The 26559-nt window shown below is 37.8% G+C and overlaps 1 protein-coding gene across 5 annotated transcripts in view; it reads left to right on the top strand.

Annotated features, from left to right (window-relative positions):
• palld (palladin, cytoskeletal associated protein) overlaps positions 1–26559 on the top strand; it is a 76085-nt gene that overhangs the window by 23708 nt on the left and 25818 nt on the right. For 4 of the 5 annotated variants that reach the window (XM_057352750.1, XM_057352755.1, XM_057352752.1 and 1 more), the window contains 9 exons: positions 5477–5652; positions 7013–7079; positions 8313–8430; positions 9746–9814; positions 10866–11007; positions 11113–11136; positions 12656–12775; positions 13817–14198; positions 16242–16277. In XM_057352750.1, coding sequence (XP_057208733.1) covers positions 5477–5652; positions 7013–7079; positions 8313–8430; positions 9746–9814; positions 10866–11007; positions 11113–11136; positions 12656–12775; positions 13817–14198; positions 16242–16277 — 1134 coding nt within the window. The remainder of the gene's footprint in view (positions 1–5476; positions 5653–7012; positions 7080–8312; positions 8431–9745; positions 9815–10865; positions 11008–11112; positions 11137–12655; positions 12776–13816; positions 14199–16241; positions 16278–26559) is intronic. The other variant, XM_057352751.1, reaches the window with a different exon arrangement.

Raw genomic sequence — 26559 nt, 5'->3', positions numbered from 1 at the left:
AGAGGGAAATAAAGCAAATATTGTTTGTTCAGTTCTATTATGACAAGAGTCCCCCATTTGTCATTTGCATTTTGTATTATATTGTAATGTTCAATGGCACACAGTAAAATCGCCAGTGTTAAAAAAGGTCAAATTAACACTCACAGTGTATATATAATCCACACTCTCAACGTGTGGATTATACTGTATATACACTGTGAGTGTTAATTTGACCTTTTTTAACACTGGCGATTTTGCTGTGCAATGATAAATGTATTTAGAGATTATTATTAGTACACAGCAAAATCGCTAGTGTTAAAAAATGTCAAATTAACTCTCACAGTGTATATATAATCCACACTTTGACAGTGTGGATTATATACTGTATACACTGTGAGTGTTAATTTGACATTTTTTAACACTAGCGATTTTGCTGTGTAGTATTATAGTGCTAAAGCTGCAGTTTTATTGAAGCAATGAGCCAGTTGAATCTGTTTGTTATTGTGGTTTTTACAAAAAAGTTGTATAATGTGGCACATTTGTCATCCTTTTGTTCATGGCAAGAAAAGATGGATAAAATTCCTTCTTAGAGGAAAATTTCATGGGCTTCTTGAGTCTCTCTGTGAGTTGTGGTTGGGAATGACGGACAAATTTAAGTCGTCATGAAACAATGCAGAGAAGCCTTTCTTTCAGGACCCATTTGATTTATGAGACAGTAATTGTTATATAAATTAGATATAAATCTAACAGAATAGTGTCAGGGATGGGCGAGCACCACTTTTACATGGAGTTTCAGTGCAAAAATCCGGCCAGCATCAAATTAATTTTATTGCATTGAGTTGTTTGTGTCAACCCGTTCCCACGAGTCGGGAGCGAGAATGTGTTGTTTGTGTACATTTCTATTGATCTTGCAGAACAGGAATAATTCAATGGATTATCAAATCTTTGGTTTTACACTCTAAAAAATGTTGTGATGTTTCAACCCAACCGTTGGGTTATAAATTAATCTATCATTGAACCGAAAATGCTGAGTTGTTTTAACCCATTGTTGGGTTAAATATTTTCTTGGTTGATTTAACTGAACAGTTGGGTTTGTCCATTTTCGACCCAACACTGGGTTGAGACAACAAAACAGTTTTTGAGTCTAGTATCTTACAGATGTGATTTAGGTGTCTGGATCACAGTGTATGTTATGCCAGATCACAGCTCTCAGAAGCATCCTGTAGGCCTGGGAGTTCCCAGGCAAATGTTTGAAATGTTGCGCAAATTCCTTTTGTCAAACGGTTATTAAACATCATAAAAATAGCGCATGCAAGTAAACAAGCACAATTGGGAAAATGTGTTAAAGAAACAGGGTGGCAGAGACTCGAAGGTGGTCCGTGCACAGGGCACACCAGAGGCTACTTAAATTGAATCATAATGCGACTTGAGATTCAGTCCCCCACATATGTGTGATCATTGCAGGCAGTTTATCAAAAGACTTTCACAGCAAACCTAAGATCTAGAAGTTTGCTTACGAAGTGGTAACTTGAGAAAAGAGAGGAAAGAATTAATAATGAAGACAAATGAGCGAAAAACTCCACAGAAAGGAAGCGATGGGGATGACAAATCTGGACCTGATTTCACCACACTTGCGGTAAAGCAGACAAATGCTTTCGCCTTCGCGCAGGATCTCGACCACATGGACATGCTGCTATAGTTAAGCGATTAGAACCCGCTCCATCTGAAGGTGATCACACAGACACATTCACAAGCTGAGACACATTTCACTCAGCTTCCTCGCTGACAGTGATGTTTCATGAGCAGAATGTCCTACACTGAGAAAGAACTGATTTCACCACACAGCAAACGCAACATGTTTCCTTGTCTGTGTAATTTACATAATATATTCAAGCTGGGTGTAGACCCAGGCCTGTTGTGTGCTGTCATGAGTTTAAACCCCGCCTCCACACATGGGCCACATTCATTTATATTTATTCATTTAGCAGATGCTTTCGTCCAAAGTTGTTTAATTGAGGGGAAACGCAAGCAGTTTGTACATATTGGAGCCATCAATATTAGCACTGTAAACCCGGATAAGTTAAATTTACTTGCTTTTTAAGACAACTGGTTTCCTCAAAAATTTTAAGTAATGTGTATTTAAGGAATAGTTTCCCCTAAAAGAAAATTCTATCATCATGTACCTCATTTCAAACCTGTTTGACTTTCTTTCCTTCACAGAACACAAAAGAAGATGTTTTGAAGAATGTTGGTAACCGAACAACAGCGGTACCTATTAACTTGCATTGGTTTTGTGTCCACACAGTAGATTACAATATGAACATTTGTCTATGAAATATTTCAAGAACAAAAGATCTAGTCTTTGTTTTCACATTCATTGTAGAGATTTGTGTATTTTATTTATTTAATATACACATCTGATATTAACGTAACTGTTATCATTAAATGAAATTGAAGCTTTCAAATAGTTATCGTCCTCATACGTTATAGAAACTATAAAAATTCTGTCATCATTTACTCACCCTTGAGTTGTTCCAAATCTGTATTTATGTCTTTGTTCTGATGAACACAGAGAAAGATATTTGGAAGAATGCTTGTAACCAAACAGTTTTTGACCACCATTGACAACCACGGTAGAAAATGTTTGCTTTAAAAATGTATTTTTTCTGTTGAACACAAAAGATGATGTTTTGAAGAATCTAGGAAAGCAAACGGTTCTGACGCACCTTTGACTACCATTGTCGTGCTGGTTACAAGCATTCTTCCAAATATCTTTCTCTGTGTTCATTACAACAAAGAAATTTATACCGTTTTTACTGTCCCTTTAATGATAGTAATTATAAAATTGATTCAACAGTAGCTGTTAGACATACTTGCCTGATAACATATAATAACCAGCCTTAGACTCCTGTTTGTGCCATGGCATGAACTGTCTTAGACTTTAATTAGTTTTGTCGAAGACTTCTGTTATTGGAATTTACTCATAGACCATCACTAATCCTTAAGGGAAAAAATCTCCCTCACTCAGATCCTGCCGGTAGTTTGAGAGTTTGAGGTGAATCAGAAACACACCTGTGAGGGCACCAGATTCATCCTTTATCTCTTTCTCTGGAATGAATCAGAGCATTAGGCCTGCGTGAGCCTGCAGGGAGGTAGGATATAAATAGAAAATAGACCATCAAAGAGCTACTGTCAACCACCATTTATGAACAATGTTGAAAGATACTGGAAATGTTGAAAAGAAGTGCTATGAATGCAGTGAATGAACAAATGAACGAATCGGAGTGCAGCTCAGCTGAGTGACGTGTAAGTGGTCGGTTGTCTGAGGCATCTGATTGGCAGAGGGGTGTGAATCCCGAGGTGCCAAATCTTGGAATGTCTTGGAATCTTTCCAGGGTTCACAAAGATCTACTAAATGATTTAAACAGTTCTAACATTTCCAACACTTACAGTGTTACAGACATCTTTCAATTTTAGAGCCTTGGAGATTTAACACTGTTAGCTGGTGTGTGGTGAGCGGACTGGCACTATATGGCAGCTGGGGGTTGAGGTATTAAAGGGACAGTACACTCAAAAATAAAAAGTCAGTCATTCAAAACCTGTATATTGCTCTTTGTTCTGTCAAACACAAAATAAGATATTTTGAAAAATGTGTTGTTTTGTGACTATACAATAAAAGAGAAGCTTATTCATGCATTTGTGACCTCAAGACTTGACTTAGTGGTTTTCCTGCGTCATCAATAAACAAACTACAGTTAATTCAGAATGCAGCGGGAGACCGGGAATATTATTTACTAGAATTATCTTTCTTGTTTTATAAACACCATGCACTGTGCTGTGTTTTACCTTTTTTGTATTTTTGTGTTTTACTTATTTTCTCCTGTGAAGCGGCTTTGGAACAATGCACATTGTAAAAAAAGCGCTACATAAATCAAATTGAATAAAAGTCAATGGTTGTCAGTGTTGTTGGGTTACCAGCGTTATTCAAAATATCTGCAAAGTCATACAGCTTCTAAACAACACGAGGATGACTAAAGAAAGATGTTGCAGTTTCTCCCATCTGAACAGAATGGAAAACAAACGTGAAAAGGAACTTAATAGGGCATTAAGAATAAAGCAGCGAGTGGATAAAGCGTCCAAGTGCCAGGATGGAATGAAATAGACTCAGCAGGACCCGGAATTTTTGGATTCTTTATAGAAGTCTTAATGATGTCCCGGAGTATTTTAAGATCCGGAGACGAGCAGAAGGAACAGCTGTGGGCCTAAAGCAGGACTCGGTCCAGACGTCTTTGGGAAACACATTTTAAACTGTGGGTGTATGTGTGTGAGGTTAGATGAATGGATAACAGTGGTAAAGTACACTTAAACTACAAAGATAGTTCGACGTAACCTCACAGTATGATATATTAGGGAGGTCTGGTTTAGTTTTTACTTTATGAAAAAATGTGTGTGTGTGCAGATATGAGTTGTGCTTCTCGGAATACACTCACCGCTGTCTGAAACAGGTATACTATCTCGCTTTCATATTTATGCCTCAAGGGTTGAGAACACCCATAATGCTGACAGCATCTCACGTAACTGATTTATAGCATTGAAATTGTATTTTGTGTCTAGATGCGTGTGTGCGGATCGAGTGGATTCCCTGTAGACGCTGTGATTCCCAGACCTATGTGTCACACTGTGTGTGTGTGTGTCCCTATTGTAGCCGTGTTTGATGTGTCATGTGCAGTTCTGCCAGCTGCACACACACACGAATCTAAGCATTCCTCTCTGTCCGACAATCTCATGACTAATCCACAAAACCCTGCACTGCAATAATTGAAATTAATGTTTTTTTTATAGTTTTCCATTTAAAATATACACAAAACCGTAAAAGAAAATAGATGCGTTGAAGAAATAACGGGGTGAATACAGAAAAAAGAGTGGATAATCTGGTTTGAGCACCACTAGTATGGTGTTGAGTACAGTGTTGATTAATTGGGAAATATTGCTGAAATGAGGGAAATCCGCTCTCAGGCGCTCTGTTGACTCACTCACATATGAGAGATTTGGCTGATAAACACAAACAGAGGCTGTAAAATCTAATAATTGCTGTAAACTGAGGAGATTTCACTGTAAACATGACCTCAGTGTTTTATATTCACTTTCTTTCTCTCACAATTTACTTTAAAATTATCTCCAGCTTGATAGCTTCAGTCACCACAGCTATGTGATAATTCATTTGTTTCAAATAAATATTTAATTTGTATTATTTGCCATATGTGTCAACATTTGTGTGTTACTTTTGACCTGAGCTTAATCTCACTCGATTTATTTAAAAATGTAATATATTTAATTGCAAAATCAGAACATATTATCTGGTTTTTGAAATAAAACAAAACTGCTGAAAAGAGATTTGTTTTTGGACTCCAAATTTCGCAGTTTTAAAGTTATTATGATCTTATATAATTTGCTGTTCCACTGATTGACATGTCATCCTCGCTGTTCCATTGGACAGGTGGTTTTGTGAGGGGCGGGAGCTGCATCATTGTCCTGACATTCAGATCTGTCGTGATGGTGACCTGCACACTCTTGTGATCACTGAAGCGTTTGAGGACGACACTGGCAGGTACACCTGCGTAGCCTCCAACGCACTGGGAGCAGACAACACATCTGCAGAGGTTTATATTGAAGGTGAGGTACAGCTCACACACTTATTCAATATTGTTGATTTGGTTACCAGTTAACATTAATCAAACACTTAAGATCAATTTATTTTGCTTTATTGTTTAAGCATTAATATGAAAAACCATTAGTGAGATGCTCATGCTAGAAAATAAATGTAATTTGAGGCATTTGTCTTTATGAGTAAATCTTAATACATTTCTCAATTCTGTGTACTATATACACATTTACTAATTGAAAGTATCTTGTTTTAAAGGAATAAAAAATATTTATTTATTTACTCGCCTTCATGTCATTCCAAACCTGTATGGCTTTTTTCTGTGGAACACAAAAGATATTTTGATGGTATTTTGGTAAACCATTAAGGAATTTCTCAAAATATCTTCTTGTCATTAATCTGACAGGGAAGATCCCAGATGCAGACAGCAGGTAGCAACAAAATACTTTTAATTAAAACAAAAACCCACGATGGGGGCAAACAGTAATTTAACAGGATTCAAAACAAATACTTCCCACGAGGGGGCAAAACAAAGGAAGTCCAAACGACAAGAATAAAAAGTCCACTTTACACGACAGGCAAGACTGGAACGAGGAAGCAAGATGCTAGGGAATACTCCACACAGACTTTACACAACGAACCGGCACAGGACAGTGAACACGAGGGCCTTAAATGGGGAAAACTAACGAGGGAAAATTACAAAGGGCAGGTGAGGGGAATGAACGCTACACTGGGCAGGTGAGGGGAATAAAACTCTTGAGGAGAAGATAACGGGAAAGAAGGGGGCGGGGCAAAGACACGCAATAGGAGAGCACATGGCGCAAAGTGACAACAAAGGCCACGTGCTTTCACACAAAACACAACAAGCACAAAAGACATGGTACTGTCACGACCCCGTCCACAGAACTAGAAAACTCCTGACAAGGAGGACAGGATCATGACACTTCTTTTGTGTTCCAGAGAAGAAATAGTCATATACAGGTTTGATGAAATGTGGGTGAATAAATGAAAACTGAATTTTAGTTTTTGGGTGAACTATTACATTAAGGATTTTTTTTAAACAAGACAATATGGAAAATAGAATATAGAAAATAGTTTTTGCAGTGTAACAAATTGAACTGAAATGTTCAAAAGAAGTTATAGAAGTGAAGTAATTAAGGTTGAAAAAACAGTACAATACAGACACACAAACAAACAATTTATAACACAAATGATATTATACAGTAAATGTGTATGTGTATGTTTTTCCACAATGCTACTTCAGTAATAAACCTGGTTAAACTGTAAAAGAGAGTCCAAATGTAACGCATGACACAGTAACTTCTCAAACAAAAGTGCAATTCTTTCTTATTCTGTTTTGTTCTGTTAAAGGTGCTTCCTCCTCAGATTCAGAAGGTGAAGGATCCGTGTTGAAGTCTAGGTCTGGAGTCATGCCACAGTATGTGTGTGTTTCAGCATGTTCTTCCTCATATGACCTTTGACCCGCTGACAGGCCCCATCTATGTATTACATAATAGCCCCCAATTCACCAAGTGTCATAAAAGTTCCAATGACTCCTTTTAAGGTTGTTTAAGAATAAACTGACCTTACATAATACAGTTCAACAAAGCAACAAGGCTCCTCGAGGTAGATAGAGTTTAAACCAATTGCACACGACAAACTTTGTGTCATTGTGTTTTTATCTTGCTGCGTTTGACCTTCTTTCGCCTGAACTCTTTCCTCACCTCTGAACTCATCCTTCCATTTCTCTTCCTCTCCTCTCGTCCACTGGCATATCATTTTTTCCCCATCTGTTTACTCAACTTATTAAGTGCTTTACTTTAGTTTCCAGTGACATCATCGCACCCATTAAAGATTGAACTCCCATTGGCTCCAAAGTCATTTATAAGGTGCAAACTGCATAGTGAAAATTCAGACAGTGTGGCGCGCATATTTCTTCACTGAGTGTGCATGTGTGTGTGTATTAGTGCGTGTTAGAAACCCCTCACAGAGTGCATGTAAACAATTTCCTACATGAAATCATTAACTTAAGTTACGTTTCTACAGGTATATGTTCGCTGTTGGACACCCTACATTAATGAAATGACCTTTATGTTTAATAAGTCTGTAAGATTTATTTAAATAAACCTGTAATGCCGTATTAGAAGTGGAAATATATGTATGCATTTGGCAGGCACTTTTAACCAAAGCGACTTACAGTGCTTTGGATAAATGCGAAGATGAGAAAAAAGTGTTTCTACCAGGACGGAGACCAATTCTGACCACCAACCTATTCTAAAGCAAAATAGAATCCAGCTGGAGGATTAAAAAGGCCCAATTGGGTCTCTGTGGCTAATGTCTCCTCAGCTAGGTCGCACATAATGAATGCATTCATTTGGTTGTTCTAAAGATGAAATTTTAGTGGACTGTGATCGACCGAAAGATTAATTCAGCTGTCACCACTCTAGAACATTTCTTTAACTTTTTGACCATGATGACTCACAATACCCATCTCTTTTTTTGTTTAATGCACATAGAGGTTGCAAGATGTGGGAGGTGTACAACATTTTCAATGTTTATTCTACATCATTCGGTTGAAATGTTTCCTGAAAGGTTCAGCTTGCTGGTGATGTGTTTTTGTAGCTCTGCATGAGGTTTGTTTTAGTAATGGTGATACTGTATGTTTATTCAGGGCTCAGAAGAAGACCACCTCAGTTTCCTTGACGATACACACAGCATCACCAAAGAGCCCAGAGGTCCAGGCTCATCGCTCCACGCTGGTCCAGCCTCTTTCTATTACACCACAGAGAGTAAGAAACACACACATGCACACACACACACATGTTGGGTTTCCATGTTTTATGGGGACATTCCATAGACACAATGGTTTTTATACTGTAAAAACTATGTATCATATTCCCTACCCCTAACCCTAACAATCACAAAAAACTGTCTGCTCTTTTAGATTTTCACAAAAGTAAATTCTGTATGATTTATAAGCTTGTTTCCTCATGGGGACAAAAAAATGTTCCCACAAGGACAAGGGTTTTGGATATTGCCATCTTTGTGGGGACATTTTGTCCCCATACCGTAGGGTTTACCCTTCCCACACACACACACATGCGCGCACACACACACACACACGCTTTGGTTGACTATCCCCGTGGGGACAGTCCATAGGCGTAATGTTTTTTATACTGTACAAACTGTATATTCTATCCCCTATCCCTAACCCTATCCCTAAACCTAAAGATCATAGAACACTTTTTGCATTTTTAGATTTGTAAAAAATATTGTTCTGTACAATTTATAAGTTTTTTTGCCCATGAGGACCTTAATTTTGGTCCCCACGGTGACATGAGTCCCCATGTGTTGGTGTGTATTCAGGTTTAGGTCCCCACCAGGATATACAAACATGAACACACACTTGACCTTTTTAATGTCAATCTGTGTACTGATCCTTTTAAGAATAAAATTAATATGAATACAAAAACACACAGTAATACATAAACATTCCTTCCTAGAAATACTCGTGTCTAAACCTACCCCTAACATGATGCATAAAGCATATATTTACTTTGTTTATGATGAATTATTTACTTTATTTATGAATCATTTTTACCTATGAGTACATTTTAACTGGTGTTATTCTAACTTGGTATGCAACAGCTAAGTACAGTAAACCCACACAAACACAAACATATAAATGCAAACACACATTGATGTTGATGTTTTAAATGGACTTTACATACACATGATGACTTTTATACTGTACATTCTGCATTTTTACATTTTCAAAAAGTAAAATATAATATATATATAATAATCTTTGTTCATCTTTATTAAAATGAACTAATTAATCTAAATAATAAAATATTTTGTATATTTAAGCAGTTTACGTATATTTATAAAGCTGCCTTCAATTTTTCCAATAATTATTGGTGTTACTATCACAATGTACAGTAGGGGTTTATCAGGACTACACCCACACACACTCATAGACACACATTTCTGGAAGACCCATCAAGAATGACAACAGCAGATGTTGCAGCGGGCAATGGACTTTCTCTGGAAGATGAACTTCTGAATATCATAACCAACACTATCTCTCTGTCTCTCTTACAGGTTCAGAGTCCTGTTTCCTCTATCTATGCTGGTGATGCTCTACTCAAAGCACCCCCTACCTTCACTAAAGTACTTACACAGCTTACACAGGCTTTAAAAATGACAAAATGAATCAGGCTGTGAACTCCTCAGTTCTGCTGAAATGATTCAAACCTTCATCTCTGTGTGTGTTGTGTGTGATAAGTCATGTGACTCGGATCACTAAGCAGGTCTAGACAGATCTTCAAACTCCAATGCCAAATTCTGTGTTTGCTCGCTACGCTAAATCATTTTCCACCTCCTTAAAGAGGAATAAGCTTTGTTTTTCTAAACCCCTATTTTCCCTCCCACCATCCCACAATATCTTTCTTCTGAAAGACTTTAATCTTCCAAATGAGAGGATGTACCTTTTTCCTAATTCGTGGTTTTATGTCAACCGACTCCAAAGAAAACACATACGTGAACGCACAGGCACAAAAATGATTTAGATGGAGCGAACAAAGCCATTCGACTTGGCTTGAATTTAAAACAAATCTGCAACATGACATGTACAGTAAACATACAAGAGCAACTGCACATTGAGCTTACTTCACAGAATATTTGACATAGTTTCAACATCTCACACGCACAGATGTAAACAAACTGTTCGCCTTGTTTCTTTTATTCAACGCCGACAGCTTTTTTTGTCTTCAGTCTGACAGAATATGTGCTTAAAAATGTGTTGAAAGAAAGCGGAATTAGACTCTGTCATCTTTCATCATAGACTATTTCTTTTTTTTTCATTCACCTGTATACCATATGGCTTTTTCCTCTGTTTACCATTTTATTTTTGTGCCTGTATTTCCATCTGCTCTTGTTTTAAATAATGCGCAACACTTTTTTTCTTCTCTGTGCTAAGCCTGGTCTTCCAAGCTGATCAAGATGGTCTTGTTTGTAGGTACTTGTTAGTTGACAATCCAGCTAACCATCTAAAATCCAGTTTGGCTAGGCTGGAAGACCATCTAGACCCTTTCAAATCCACTTGGTCAGCCTGGAAGACTAGCTAGACCATCTGAAACCAGATAAGACCAGATATCCAGTTTAGACTGGTTTCATTTGTTTTTCTCATTTATTTGTCACTACCCTTCAATGTTCTATGTAGACGTTGCAGGACGCACAGGCATCTGAAGGTCAGGTGGTGGTTTTGGAGTGCCGGGTTAGAGGAAGTCTTCCTTTGCAGGTCCAGTGGTTTCGGGAGGGCCGGGAGATCAAGGACTCCCCCGATTTCCGCATTCTGCAGAAGAGTAAGAGGAACTATTTCAACTAATTGTGTAACTAAATGTTTGGTTTATTAGCACACAGATAAAGTAATTCCTTTCACTCTGAATTCCCATAACCTTGTTTTTCAGAGCCAAGATCCATGGCTGAACCCGGTGAGTCTTTTTCTATGTATTCCTGCTTCCAACTTTCTCTCACCACTCCTCGTTTTCATAAAAACACCTCCCTCACAGGGATTTCAAGATAATACTGCCAACACTCTTGTTGTGGCAATAGTTTTTATGTATGATGTAATTGGCTGTGACATCATCAGTGTGCAGTTTGGCCCAGATATGACTCCAAGTGCCAAAGGCAATGAAAATTTACAATCTCAGCACAGAACACGTGCATTGTGAAGGTGACATACTTGTCAGCACTTGAGCTGAGACATCCGATGAGTCACACACTTTCATACATCTGTACATGAGCGTGGCTCACCTGCTCTCTCTTAGGAAAGTGACTGTCACCTGTATCTGAGTCTGTGACAGCAGCCGTCTCTCGAGTACTGAATCACCTCTGTAACCTTCACTTACCTGTCTGGATTCACCACACCTGTCTGTCTAAGTGTCTGTCATCTGTCTATGCTGTCAATATCTTACATTTAATGTCTATGGCAATGGCTTCCATCTAGGGGTGTACCGATACTCATAATCTCATACAATACATGATACTGGGATAACGTACTGACGATAACCGTGATTGTTAGTATTGTGTTAATACATGACGATATTGTATCGTTGCTGTCTTTCTGAAACCTCGGCTCCATGTTTTGGGATTTTTGTTTTCGCCATAAATCATTGATATTAGTCACCCTTAATGTTTGTCACTGGGTTTTTGCAAATAACCAACCAATAAAAAGTTTTAAAAAGTGCTTGTCAACTATGACAACACGGTATTTAAGTATTTAAAATGTACAGTGTGTCTACCATTTCCGGATTTCTACCATTGCTGATTTAGACATCCAAGGTTTTGGAAGGACCCTGGAAATATGATAATATATGATAAAAAAATCAGCACCAGAATAATAGTAAAAAAGCATAATAATGGTATTGCATCCATTTAACATTTTGAGCCATTGGTTAACACTCCCTCTCTCTGTCTCTCTACACTTGTATTTTGAGTATTTTGAGATTTATTGGCCAAATGAGAAAAACTAAAAATAACAAAATTAAAGATAAATTTGACTGATACCATTTTTTTTCAATAAATATCACAGTAATATCATGAATGTCAGTTATCGTGAATTCGTTTGGCCACAATAATCATGCAGCAAAAATCTAATACAGTGACAGTCCAGTGGACAAAAGAAAAAAGAAACTGAAATTTAAATAACATATTTCCCCCCTAAAACATTAACAATTTTCAGTAATATTTTTATTCACAAAAGAAAAAATCGCCATAGCTCCACAATACATAATTCACTTTTTTAGTCAGTACAACTTAGAATGGACCAGCTAGCTTGCTTGTATCAGGAGGCAGGATGTGATGTTGTACCAAATAGACTGTTGATGCATTGTCACATTGACTACTCTTTTCAGTTTTTTTGTGTCACGATGCATTTCATACTTGTGTAATTGTCTAGTATTGCTTGTGAACTTCATGACTCAATATGTGACGTCTCCTCTGATCCTGCAGAGGAAATCTGCACTTTGGTGATTGCGGAAGGCTTTCCTGAAGATGGAGGTCTGTTCTGCTGCACTGCAACTAACCAGTACGGTTCGGTTAAAAGCACCGCACAACTGACTGTCACTCCAGGTGTGTTTACACTACATTTACAATCACGTCGATATTTAAATCGCTTAGACAGACACGTTGGTGTAAAGGAACAAGTTAATCAGTAATCAAACGGATTAGCCTATATATTATTCCAAGTGTTTTAGACACGAATGAGTTCTGTCTGTCTTCAGAAGCCAGTTCTCCTTTGTTTGCGCATCTACGTTGGTTGAAAGAAAGCTAAGGGATAAACAACGTACAGCAAAATGAAATGATTTAAACAGTCAAGCGACCACTTAATGGTTTCAACATAAGAGCATCCATAAATATAAGTGATGTAAGACTTAAACAAATGACTTCACGTGTATACAAAATCGAAACAAAAACTCCTCTCCAGGATCATATTTTATGAGGTTCTTCTTGAAAACATTACAGTTGCAGGAGACCAGCCACATTCTGTCCTTATCACTTCAGTCTGTTAGTGTGACGTGAGGAGAGAGGATGCAGTATGTGTTGATAGCTGCGTCTGTGTCACATGGCAAAGACAGGAGAAGAATGAATGTTTAGACCATGTGATAGTGTGTGTACTTATAGGGCCATTAATGCAGAGTACAAACCCAAACAAACAAGAATTGCATACACTCTGGGTTAGACACAGTCCAGAAGGCCGGCAGCATCCTTTGAACAAAATTAAACTTTCAATGAATCTCAGAGAATCTTAGCCAGATTGAAAGATATTGTTGTATTAAAGTTTAGGTTTGGGATGGGAGTCAAAGTTTGGTTTAGGCTTAAGTTGTGGATTCATTCTTGATCCAGGATTATAATCAGGGCTGGGTCCACATTATAAGGTTGTTTGTCTTGTAGGTATGTTCCCGTTGAAGGGAGCATTACGAGTCTCTTTAAATTCGATCCTGAATAGCGTCCTTAAATAAATCCCACAATTCCCTCCCTTTTGGAAACGTTTAGGCTGTATGGGCATTCTTACAATACATTAAAAATTAATTTTTAAAAAATACCCTGAAAACACTTTAAATTCTCACTGTAAAAACTGACCTGAACTGTACAATAATCCTTGTTGTCTAGTTGGTGAAGAGTCGCCCAGCAATGGTCTTTCTGGGTACGATAGCGTGTTTGAGGACATCCAACCGTTCCCACCACCACCTCCTTCTCCTCCACCCACTGAGATCAGTTTGTTGGAAGTCCCGCCCAAAACTCCGCCCAGTGCCGAGGCCTTCCAGATCAACGAACTGGACATCTGGCCCAGTGTCACGGCGTTACCCGTTCAGGTCTCCGCCGATAAAGGCCAACATGAAAGCCAAACCACCCAACCTTTACAAAATGGTCAGGCTTCATACAAGACATCAGAAGACGGCCCACCATCACCTTCAAGTGTGAAGGAAACAGCTCCACCATCACCTTCACTAGTTAAGGCTCCACCTCTCCCAACCAAACCCAAACCAAAACTGTGAGTACTGCAGCAGAATTCTGCACCACCATCATCATCACAACCTCAAATTAAAAAACCCATGCAATCAAAATTGTGAAGCCATCTATATGTTTACTTCTGCAAATGTACACATTTAAAGGGATAGTTCACCCCAAAATAAAAATTCTTTCATAATTTAAGCACCCAAACCTTAATGACTTTCTTTCTTTTGCGGAACACAAAAGAAGATATTTAGAAGAATGTTGGTAGCATAGGCCCCATTGACCTTCATTGTATGGACACAAAACCACAAGACATTTCTCAAAATATCTTCTTTTGTGCTCCACAGAAGAAAGAGTCACATACAGGTTTTGAATAATATAATTAATTATTAATCATGAACATGATTAATAATGACAGAAATGTTATTTTTGGATGAACTATCCCTTTAAATTTGTCTTTTCAGCAATCAGATGATGTCTAAAAATGCATGCAAACATCTATATACCTTTATACAAAGAATTTGACTGATATTTTTGTTCTAAATATTTCTCCACTATTGTTTTTTACTGCTAATGTCCATCAACAATGAGAATTGCACCTTTTACCGGTGTTTGTCATTGATGTGCTGTTCCCAGCTGTTTGGGTATGTCTGTAGGTGGGTTAATGGGAAAGCCCCACTTAAAAAGCAAATGCATTCCATCCCTTTATCTCCATGCAAGTTGCAGGTCATTGCTGCGTACCATAAATCTCTGGGACATGTGTGCGGCCTGTGTTTGCATAGACGGAAGGTTGGCCGGCGTATCGGACGTATATCATATTATACTATAATTTAGTCATCGGATATAAAGAGATGTTTTCTGTCAGCACTTTTTTTGAAGTCGATTTAGGTGTGCTGCCTCAAGGTTGTTGGCTTTACATTACTCAATAGAGGTGCAATTTGACTCCTCCTAGTTTTTTTGTGGATAGCTTACTTAAATTTAGGGTCGACTAAAGGTTAAGCACACTGCTCAACTTTACATGCAGGCCGTGCCAGAGCATGCAGGCCAATTCATACCCGGCATTAAACCTAATAACCCTCTGGTTTCAAGGAGTAGCCTTGTGTAACTCATTCACTACATATACTGTAAATCAATAGAGTTTGCATTCACACCAAAGTAAATCCGCATTGTTAGATGAGTTTGTATTCTGGCTTAGATCTAAGAATGACGTAACAGCGATCTATCAATAACTTGGCTAGTAAATGCAAAGGCATGTAAGTACAGAGGGAGGGATGAGGTAATAAACAGGTCAAAGTGGATGTTGATTTTAGTGTTTTATAATGTACAGAAGTTGTTCTATAATCATATCTGGAACATGTGTGGCATGAAAGTATACTGTATGTTTATGTTGTCTTGTTACTGTATGTGTGTGCATGTGGCATTAAAGGGATAGTTCACCCAAAAACGAAAATTCTGTCATCGTGCACTCACTCTCTTGTCATTTCAAACCTGCATGACTTTCTTTCTTCTGGAGAACACAAAAGAAGGTATTCTGATGAATGTTGGTAACCCAACAACGGCGGTACCCATTGACTTGCATTGTTTTTGTGTCCATGCAATAAAAGGGTTCCACCGTTGTTCGGTTACTGACATTCTTCAAAATATCTTCTTTTGTGTTCTGCGAAAGAAAGTCATACAGATTTGAAATATCAAGAGGATGAGTAAATAATGACAGAATTTTCATTTTTAGGTGAACTATCCATTTAAGGTCTTGTGGAATGAGGGTTTCCTTTAACAGTATATAAGCTTATATTATGTTAACTGTTTGTTCAGTCTTATTGTCTTTCAAGTTATGTTCAGGTGCCCTGGAAAAGCAGCCTGCGTATGTAATAGGTGGATTTTTGGAAGAAAGTGAATCAATTGTGTGTGTTCTTGTAAGTGTATTCACAATGAGAAACCATGCATTGCGTACACACTGTACTGAGACAACAAGGGATGGCTCAACAAATAGTTTACATGGAACTGTTGAGTCCCCCTGCGTGTTTGTTCTGTGATCTTCAATCTTCCTCCACCCATCACCCCATCCGTTCTGTGATTCCAGATCAAATGAGCAAGCAGACGACTTTGCGAATGAAAGGTAAAACAAAGAAGAGGTTGATGAAGCCTGAGAGTGACTGGAGTGTATGCGCGTGGGTTTGACGGGCATGTGTTAGCAATGAAAGGGAAATTGTTTTTCTTGGTGGACCGGGTCCAGGCTGGGTTTTAAATGGCATGCTGTTTGGCAAAACTCCGTCTTTGCTTGAGCTTCTGCAAATCACAGCATTGCCATAAAAAGCCCCAAGAGTTTTTCCAGCATGACGTCACAAATCGACTGCCAGGAACGACGGGGAGCAGGTAGCGAAACCCTAATCCCCCATCAAAACACACACACACACACACACACACACACACACACACACACACACATCACCCCATTGCTCTCAGCCCAGCGCTGCTCACTTTACCTTGTAATTTGGTTGTAAAAACAGGATTCTTATAATTGTAGAATCACCCAGAGGTCAGCGCTGCGCGCCGGGTGGCGGGTTATCAGCTCTCCGCATCCTTCCGTTACTGGCCTGATATCATGGCTGCTTCGCCCCCAGGTACAACCAGACCTGAACTTTGCCTTCTGACCCCACACTCCAGTTTACAGATTCCATCTGATTTCCCCTGGATATTCCCATAACTTGCTGTTCACATCAGTACTTTCAGCAGAACGAAGGCATGTTGGAACTGTTGACATTTATTTTTTACACGTCCCCTGTGAGGCGAGTTTATTTTAGCGCTACAGTGATTTATCAATTATGGCTGTGATTAAGTTGTTTGCTGAATTTCCTAAAAGTAGTTAGGGTACGAGTGGAAAGTATGAGTTTGTAGCTCCGGTCATGTTGTTTGGGTAACAAGTAAAAGGGGGGTCTCGTGACATTTGCAGACACAAACGCATTGCTTTGATATAATGTACAGAATATTAAGAGTTGATCTGCTTGCTATATAGTAACTGAGGTTTGTTTTGAAGCGTTTGTGTTTGTTTGCTTGCAAATTCATTTGGTTTGCGTTTCTTCTTCATATATCTAGTTAATTTTCAACTTTTATTTGATTTATTTGATGAGTTATAATAATAAAGCACAATTCAGATTGCATTACATTTGTATTGTAGTTGGTAAAGGGATAGTTCATCCAAAAATACATTTTGTCATTATTTATTCATTTTTTTATTTATAGTCATTTAAAGGAGTCATATGACACGGCTAAAACGAATATTATCGTTTGTTTTAGATGTAATGCAATGTGTATAAACGATTTAAGGTTCAAAAACACTGTATTTTCCACATACCGTGCATGTTTGTATCTCCTCTAAGCCCTGTTTTTCTGAAACGCGCAGATTTTTTACAAAGCTCATGGCTCTGAAATGCGAGGTGTGCTATGATTGGCCAGTTAACCAGTGCGTAGTGATTGGTCGAATACTGCACCCGTGTGATGGAAATGTAACGCCTCTTACCATATTTGGAACATCAGGTTCCAAAGCAATTGTACTGACAGGTACGCACACCTTACTTGCGTACTAACTGAAGTAGATTTGTGGGGGTGTGGTTACACGAGGCGTTTCAGGCAGGTCTGGGTGAGCATTCACTTTTAGATAGAATGCATCTTTTGTTCCGACACTTTCATTTTTGCAATTTTACGTGTCTAATACATGCATGGGCAACTTATAACACACCAAAGACACAGAAAAACACGTGTTCGCGCCATATGACCCCTTTAAAACCTGTACATGACCTTTCATTTGTGGAACACAACAGAAAATATTTTGAATAATGTCTTTGTGCCCCACTGCCCAGCATACAAAGGAAGTCAATGGGGGCCAATGTTGATTAGTTACCGTCATTCTTCAAAATATCTTCTTTTGTGTTCTGCAGAAGAAACAAAGTCATACAGGTTTGAATGACATGAGGGGAGTAAATAATGAAAGCTATCCTTTAACAGAGGTTGACTGGTATTTCCTGATTTGGATGATATTGTGATTTCTGTAAGTATTATTTAGGTATGTTTGTCTAGAGAAGGTTAAAGTGGCTGTTGTGAAGGTCATGTGCTGTAGATACACGAATCACAAAAACGAATTGAAATACTTAACATTATAACAACATTAAAATAACATTATAACGAAAATGTAACATGATGTATATTTAACTTGGGATGGGACAGCAGTACTTTTTGTTATTTTACTCAGAATGTTGGCATACAGATCAAAATCCCTAACAAATGTGCATCTGGAAACACAATGAGAAATTTCACTTTAGTTGCGCTATTTAACGAAGGTCAAAATAAATGAGAAGCAATGCAGAGAAATAATATACACCAATCAGGCTTTGCTTTGTGTATAGATTTAGATTCTCAGAGGACCCCATGAGTTAGCCGAAAAACAGCAGGTAATTTGTTTCCAAGGTTATGTGAGGAAAACACAGACGTTTTCGATTTGGACCAGAATAAATTCACAAATTTACCTGATCTACTCTGGGAAAACAAGGCCCATCCGAATACATTTAAGTAATTAAATATAACTACATTACATTTGAAGACATTTAAGTGTTTGAGCGGTTTGGTTTCTGTTGGTGTGGGCTTGTTTAAGGGAAGGCGTTGAGTTAACATCCATCAACCTTCAACACCGTTGCGCTATGCAGTTTGATTAACGTTCAGATCTCTTCACACTTGATCTTTCGTTGCTTCTCCTGGTCTGTGACGCTGCGCCCTGCGGTCATACACAGCATACAGGAAACTGTGCAGTGTGTTTTGGCAGACTCGGCTGACAGCAGGAGGGTCCCATGTGAGATAGACGGGGCCCGATGTCCTTCAGCACAGGAAGGGAAAGAGAGATAAAGAGGCGAAAAGAGGAAGGTGTGAAAGAACATGGTGTTTGGTGGATGTGTGCCTGCAGTGGACCCAAAGGAAAGCCTTTGTGGAACTGGAGAAGTTAGGAGGCCACCATGGCATTAAATTAAGTGTATTAATGGGGGTAAATCATGACATACATTTGTGACATTTATCTGAACAACTAAATCACTGCTGAGGTTTTATTTTGAGAAGCTACGAGCATCTGTGTAGGAAGAGAGACGTTGCTTCTGGACCTTTGATTTATGAGCTTGGTGGACTGAAATCACAGGGGTTTTATGGGAACATGCTTCACAGTGTGTAAAGTCCATACCACACTGGAATGATAACACCTGGAGCTTGTAAAGAGTCAGAAGACTGTCTACATTGTGCTGTAGGGTCTATACGCTGTCAAAATTATACATTTCTATATGTATCTGTACGTGTATGATGAAACAAATGCAACAGGTGGTTTCTGATCAGCTTGTAAAGTACAGGTTGATGAATGATCTATTGGATTATTTTTGGGAGTTTTCTTGTCTTTTGATATGTGTTATCTCCCCGTAAATTTTGGAATGGTTTTTGAGAAGACAGTTACTAAAACTTTGGTAACAATGTAAAATAAGGTTGTATTTGTTAACATTAGTTAATGCATAAGCTAAAAAACAATAATTTTACAGCATTTACTGTATTCATTTTAGTTCATGTTAATTTCAGCATTTATTTACACATATTTTAAATCAAACGTAACTGTTAACATTAGTTAGTGCATCATGAACTATGAAGAAATGTATTCACATTAACTAACATTAACAAGAAGTAATACATGCTGAAAAACTATAGACCACTTTGCAAGAAGTAAACACTGGTCCAGAGGCACTTTCATTTTCATTTTTATTTATTATATTTTTAAATCTTACATACATAATTAAATCTTAAATTGATTCATTTAACATTTTAATTCGGTTATACATGTTCTGTTGGTTGTATGTTGTTCAAACGTTTGTGGAGTGTTAAAAATATAAAATATTCTGGACCAGTGTTGAACCAGCATTGTTTACGTCACCTGAAGTGGTCTATATCGTCCATTGTTAGTTCATTTTACTTAATGCATTTACTTAGGTTATTTATTTTTATTGCAAAGTGTTAGAAAAACGTTTTTTTAAGTCAATGTAAACCCAATTCGTGAGGGATTACATGGAATATTTGTGCTTTTAAAAACAAATTTGTCACACCACAGATCCGTTTAAAATGAACTAGTGAATGATAAAAGGGATTAAAAAAACTCAAATTATTTTTTTAAAACAGTCATAGGGACTCTATTCAATTCAACAATATTAGCTTACATTTTTTTTTATCTTGGCTATTGAGACTTTGTTTAACTTGATTATTTTAATCGTTTTCTCGATTTTCATTACCAATGCTGTTGTGAATTTTCAGTGGTGCAGTGGAGTGTCGGTACAGAGGTGAAATGATGGGTTATACATTTATACGCTATATGTTCTGCCAGGAAGTAAAAGGTGTTGTATCCTGTCAGAGCCACACCAGAGACAGACAGTAAGACAATAATAATAGACTTCCTGTGACAAAAGGACCAGCATAATGTGTTAATGCACCACAAGCTCAGGGGTGAGACTTGGGTCATGGCCCGAGGAGCAAGAAATCCTTTCTACACCCTGAATCATCATGTCTGTGACACACACAAAATGTCTTCTAGAAAATCTCTTTGGCAGCAAATTAGGCAACACTTACCTTCTTATTCATTATTGTATTCATATTTAAACTTTTACCCCGCATTTGGGATTTTTGCTTATTTTGGATTTGTGGATGGCCGTGTTGGAAATGAGACAGAAAATGAAAGAGAATAAGACAGACGGAGAAACAGAGCGAGACAGAGAGAATAACAGATGAGAAAGGAAGTCTTTAATCCTTGCTAAGTGCTGTGTATTGCTATCTTTATGCGGACTGCATTGCTGCCATACCACACAGATCAAACTCTCCCGCCCACCACAAACCTCGGTGAACCGCAGTGGGGTGGTCGTCATGGACACTAAAGACAACTGCAGCAAACTGAGGCACGGTCTCAAGGAATCTGGTCACATTTCAGTGAGCCTGCTTCTTGTAGACCACAACCACACCAGCTTTCTTTTTAACTCTTGATTTTGGTGTTTATGAATAATTTATTAGGATGGTGGAAAAAAATACAATATGTTGTTTAATAGAACTATTACTGCCCCAAAATGTCCTAGTTTTAAATTTATAATTTACATACAAGTTTATAATATAGTATTCATTTCAATGGCAGTGCCAATCAGCCAATCACCTGAGCCGTACATGACATGTGACTTCTGTATGGTATTACCACTGATCTATATAAATAACTGGATTGCGTCTAGAATGCTAAACCAACAGCAGGAGGTGAAGCCACCGGAAGAGATCGCGCCGCCATCTTGGTATGCCCAACGGACAGAGAGCGCCATTGACTTACAGTCAAAATACCGATCTAAAATAACCCGTTTTTCAGCTTATTAGGCACGTGATACGTGTTTAAATTAATTCACTGATGTTTTTTCCCATGTTTATGTTTATTTTGGGCTGAAGAGCGACGTATAGAAAACAATATAGAACGTGCGTGTGAATTGCACACTGTTGTAATGGCACATGTGTAAATGTTTAGAAATAAAGCTTCATGACTTAAAGAACATATTCAGCATGTATTTATATGTATTTAGATTTCAGAATAAGCACATTTGTCATATGTTGAGGTTTCTCGTTAGTCTGCTGATCTGATATGTATAGTAATAAAAATTAGACTCACTCTAATAAGACGGGAAAATTCCAGACTTTAAAAAATTAACCATTTACATGCTTAAGACATTTGCATTGTAAGAATGTACTGTGAGACTTTAGCTATAAAAACGGGGACTGGTAAGTTACTGTTTTATCATTCATATGTGATAACTCCCTATTCATTTAATAGAACGTTTGGGCATACCAACATGGCGGCGCGGTAGCTTCAGTGTAATGACGTCATGAGCAATCCAGTCATTTATATAGATCAGTGGGTATTACACACATTCACTGCTACACTAACAGTTTGTGATCCTGTAACACAAGTTTAGCCAAAACTGTGGTAAAATGTGTCAGTGTTATTATTGAGGCTGCTGCATATTGTTAATGTCACAAGAGTCAGCATTTCACTTCATTCAGTAGTGTCTTTCTGGTCAGTTCATTCAAGTAGTGTTAATTTTGGTAGTGAACACAGGCAAAGCTTTAGCATTGGGAGCAGCATTGAAACCCTCTTGTGTTATGGGTAAATCCGTGGCACACAGATCAGCTGGTTGCATTTCTGGCGTGTGACTCAGTGCTGTTTCTCAAAGCCTTTTTGTTTACGAGGTGTTGCTCGTAAAGACCCAAATGGTATATTAACAATTATTTTCTTACACAGGCGTTGCGTGTGGTTTAGAAGCGAATCTAAAAGAAAACACACATATAGAGGCCACATTCAACAGGGAAATGCAGTTTTAACACGGGACGCCACCAAAAAAGTCAATCGCAGATGGATTGTTGAGTGACACAGCTCCCCAAATATTTTCATATCCTTCTTGCACCTCTAAAAATAAATTGAGAAAATAACTCAACTTCAGGGGTTTCCACTGTGGACTGAATCTTATTTTGTGTTTATATGCAATATAGTATGCATAATAAAAAAGGGGCTCGGTTATGCTAAAAAAATTGGCTACACATTTTTTTTAAGTTGTCAGATATATCCCTGATGACTTATTGAGTAAAAACATCAGCTTTGTTTTGGATCAGCTCAGACAGTTTGCTTTAGAATGACAGAGCAGGACAATGTCTACAGGAACAGAAGCCAAGAAGGCTAGAATGAGACTAACTACACCATTGACCTGTGTTGTCCTTATAAGGAGATGGGGGATGTGGGATTGGCTGGAGGATTGGAGGTTCAGCACTCTATTGGCTGGCAGTGCAGAAGTGACCCAGTGGGAATTGAGCCGCTTTCCAAATATGGAAGAGAGAGTCCAGAACAGGCCATCTCAATAGAAAATCTGTTACTGGAAACTAGAGAGAAAGAGGGGAGAAGAAAGTGAAAGTTGCTTATGAGAAGTGAAACTGGTTAAAGTGGTTATGATGATGTTTAATCAGTTCTGGATAAAAGTAAAAAAAAGTTACTTTGTTTCATAACTAACTATTATTACTAACTTTACTACTAAACTTGTCGCTTCATTTTAAAAAGTAGTTGTAGTAAGTTGTATTCAGTTGTTCAAGTCATGAAATTAATTGTTACACACTTACAATGAAAGTTAAAGGGGCTGAACTATAAAAGTAAAAAATGCAACATTAACATAACAGTAGTGTGACTGAATATTTAAATCATCCAAATGCAGACACATTTTTATTGTAGGTGCTTTATCAGAACTCTTATTTTAATGATGTCATTATTATATTTGATCTGGACAGAATTGAATGAATTGTGAATATGATGAGGGTGGGTGAGAGGCGTTGTGGAATGACAGCACGCACTTGTGTGTTGACAGAATGGAAAGTTAAAACCACAACTGATCTTCTGTTTAAAGGTCTCTAGATCTGGAGGGTTATTCGTGGCATACTAACTATGACACTCTGAATCTAAAACACTCTAGAGAATCGCATTGTGTCCATATGGGGTTATTCATCTAAATATGTAATACATACATATTACACAATAACACATTTTTTAATATGCGATGTTTTGTATCATGTAGTTTTTAATCACTCACTTAATAAAAGTACAGTATGACACCAGCAAAACAAAAAGATACTGTATTCAACATGAGATCAGTAAGTGTACTAGCAGTAATGATAACCAGTTTGTCATTAAAAATGGTGTCTTGATGTACATTGTAGTGATTGACACTAGCAAACATGGTCTTGCTCTTTACTGACGGTCATGACTCACTTCTGAGGATTAGAATGGGTGTTGAATGGACTTCTTCCTCCCTGCCTGCTCTTGCTCATAGGGGCGACTCATCTGCACCCCTGACATCCAAATGAGCCAAGAGAGGAACACACAGAGATACAGAACAATTTTATAAATAGACATTACAGAACAACAGAGAAATGATAACTGCATTCTCCCATTGGCCTTAAAATCAGAACGCACACATGCAATAATTTAGGAAAACATCTCATAGACATTCATTGTTTTCGTACCAGACTAATGATGTTTTTGTTTAATTTAACCTCTAAGCCCCACACAAACCTTTTTTTTAATTTAAAGTATAACTAACAAAAATGAGTTGATAACGTGTCTCATTATATTTGTGAGGGCATTGTCAAAGTTTTGTCCCTCGCAAGTACAGTCAAACCTGTACACACAGAACACAATTTTGTAGGTGAACTGGGATGAGAAAGAGAAAAGTTGCTCCAGAACATTTAATCGACAGCAGATGTAGAAATTAACCAATAATTCTAAGTCTCTGTGTACGCAGAGCAAAGTAAATACATTTTTGTCACTAAACATCTCAGATTAAAGTATCTCTAACTCTTACAAGCTCAAACTGACTGAAGGACGAAAAAATAAATACAATGTTCAGATAAAGTTTGAATCACTGTAAACATTGATTCATTAGTTTAAAGTGGACAAAAATGTGGAAATATAGAATAATGTGATCTGAGTAAAATTGTACTGTGTGTGTTCAGTTTACATACTGTAGAGGGCGTTTTTAAAACAAGCTTATCATTTTTAAGAGTGAGATGTTATCTATGGTTTAGATTTGAAGACTTTCAATTTATTTGAAATGCATTGTGACCACAATTTTTCAGTTTTTCCAGTTTGTGTCTGGTTTTATAAATATAAATGTCTACCTGTACAGTTTTATTCATTGTGATGTCCAATGTATGGACTGCTGTAAACAAAGTCCTAGCTCAAATATTTACTTACAACGTCAAACCATAATCTGTTCTTTCTGAAAAAATGTAAGCACAGTGTAACTCCTTTACACATGAAAACGGTTTGTTTAAAAATAATTGACAGCGGGGACTTTTATGGCTGAAGTTGTCGCGTTTTAGGACTTTTATTGTGACAGGCATGCGGCAGACTGCAGTCAGTAGTGAGTCAGAGCGCTGGACGTAGACACCGCCGTCACTCAGCGCTTGTCTGCGCGGTCTAATATAAAGACAAGAGCACCTGACAGAGCGCACAGTTGTTTGCTTTATACACACTCAAGCACACCTGTAAGGAATTACTTACATGCAACGGGAATAACTTTAACAAAGTGGAGAAAAAGGTACAAACTTTTTAAACTATCTGTAAAATAACTTTTATAGCGGATCTTTTTAACCAAGCAACTTTTTGTTAATAAATTGAATGTTTAAAGAGAACTTGTTAAGATGCAACTTATGTGTGTTTTGTTGTTTTTTATTAGTTTTTTATTGTATGCAAAAGTATTTCTTGTAGTTTTAATTCAGAGCAATTGCACACATCCATTGGAATACAACTTAAGACTTGAATTTAAGTTTAGGACAGTAGACGAAAACAACATAAGAAGTGTTTTTCATACTCGCCTGACTTGATATTGCAAATCATCAATAGATGTATATTTGCGTTGATTCACGTAATAGATGCTTTTTATCCAAAGTGACACATGAGAATAACACAAGCAGGAGATGACAGAAAGAAACAAATGTGACATTAAGATTCAGAATACTGTTAGTCAGCACAGCGCAGCCGGGCTTGGCAAAGAAGTGGGTTATATAAACTCAAAGCTTCCAAAATATCTGGAAAAAATGTTATGTTAGTGGCTTTGTCTTTTGCACAGCTGAATGATTAGCACTTTAATGTTTCTATGGGTTGGCACTTACTGTAGCTGTAGGCAGCAATACCTAATAGATGGTTTAGCAGAGTCTCGGTTCATGAAGGCTCTACCTCTCTTTGTTGCTTTGCTTGCCTTGTTTAGGGCTGATTTCTCCTGTTCTTACTCCTCCCTCTCTCTCACTTTCTCTCAATTTTTCCTGCTGGTAATCCCATTTGATGGTGATGTCTTCTCGGCCAATCCAGAGAGGAATGTCTTCAGCTCACATTCCTACAATCCAGACATATACACACTTTCAGAGCGAGAGCGAGAGAAAGACAGAGAGATGCATTGGGACATTCTGTGTGAAAAGAAAACAGTCTGGTTTTATTTTATGTGCTGTGCATGCAATTAGAGGAGAAAGCTGTGGGGGAGGAGAGAAAGAAACTGGAATAATGGACTGTGCCGGTCAAGCCGTTTAGATTACAGATAACTCGAGTGGAAAAGTAAGAAACGAGTGAATGGGACCTAAAATGAAGTGATGTAATGTTAAACACATTTACTGTTCTTGCTGTGACTGAAGGTTCCATTCATGCCTTAGGAACAGGGGAGGACAGGAGAGATGGAGAAAGTTTCAATCTGAGAAAGAGACGATGCAAGACTGTGAAATTAGAGAATATAAAAAGCGCAGGCATGAAAGTGAGTGTGGGAGCTGGAGAAGAG

The sequence above is a fragment of the Triplophysa rosa genome, linkage group LG15 (genome assembly GCF_024868665.1).
Source record: "Triplophysa rosa linkage group LG15, Trosa_1v2, whole genome shotgun sequence".
NCBI classification, from domain to species: Eukaryota; Metazoa; Chordata; class Actinopteri; order Cypriniformes; family Nemacheilidae; genus Triplophysa; species Triplophysa rosa.
The sequence above is the reverse complement of the archived record's forward strand: the minus strand, read 5'-3'. Positions and strand labels throughout refer to the sequence as shown.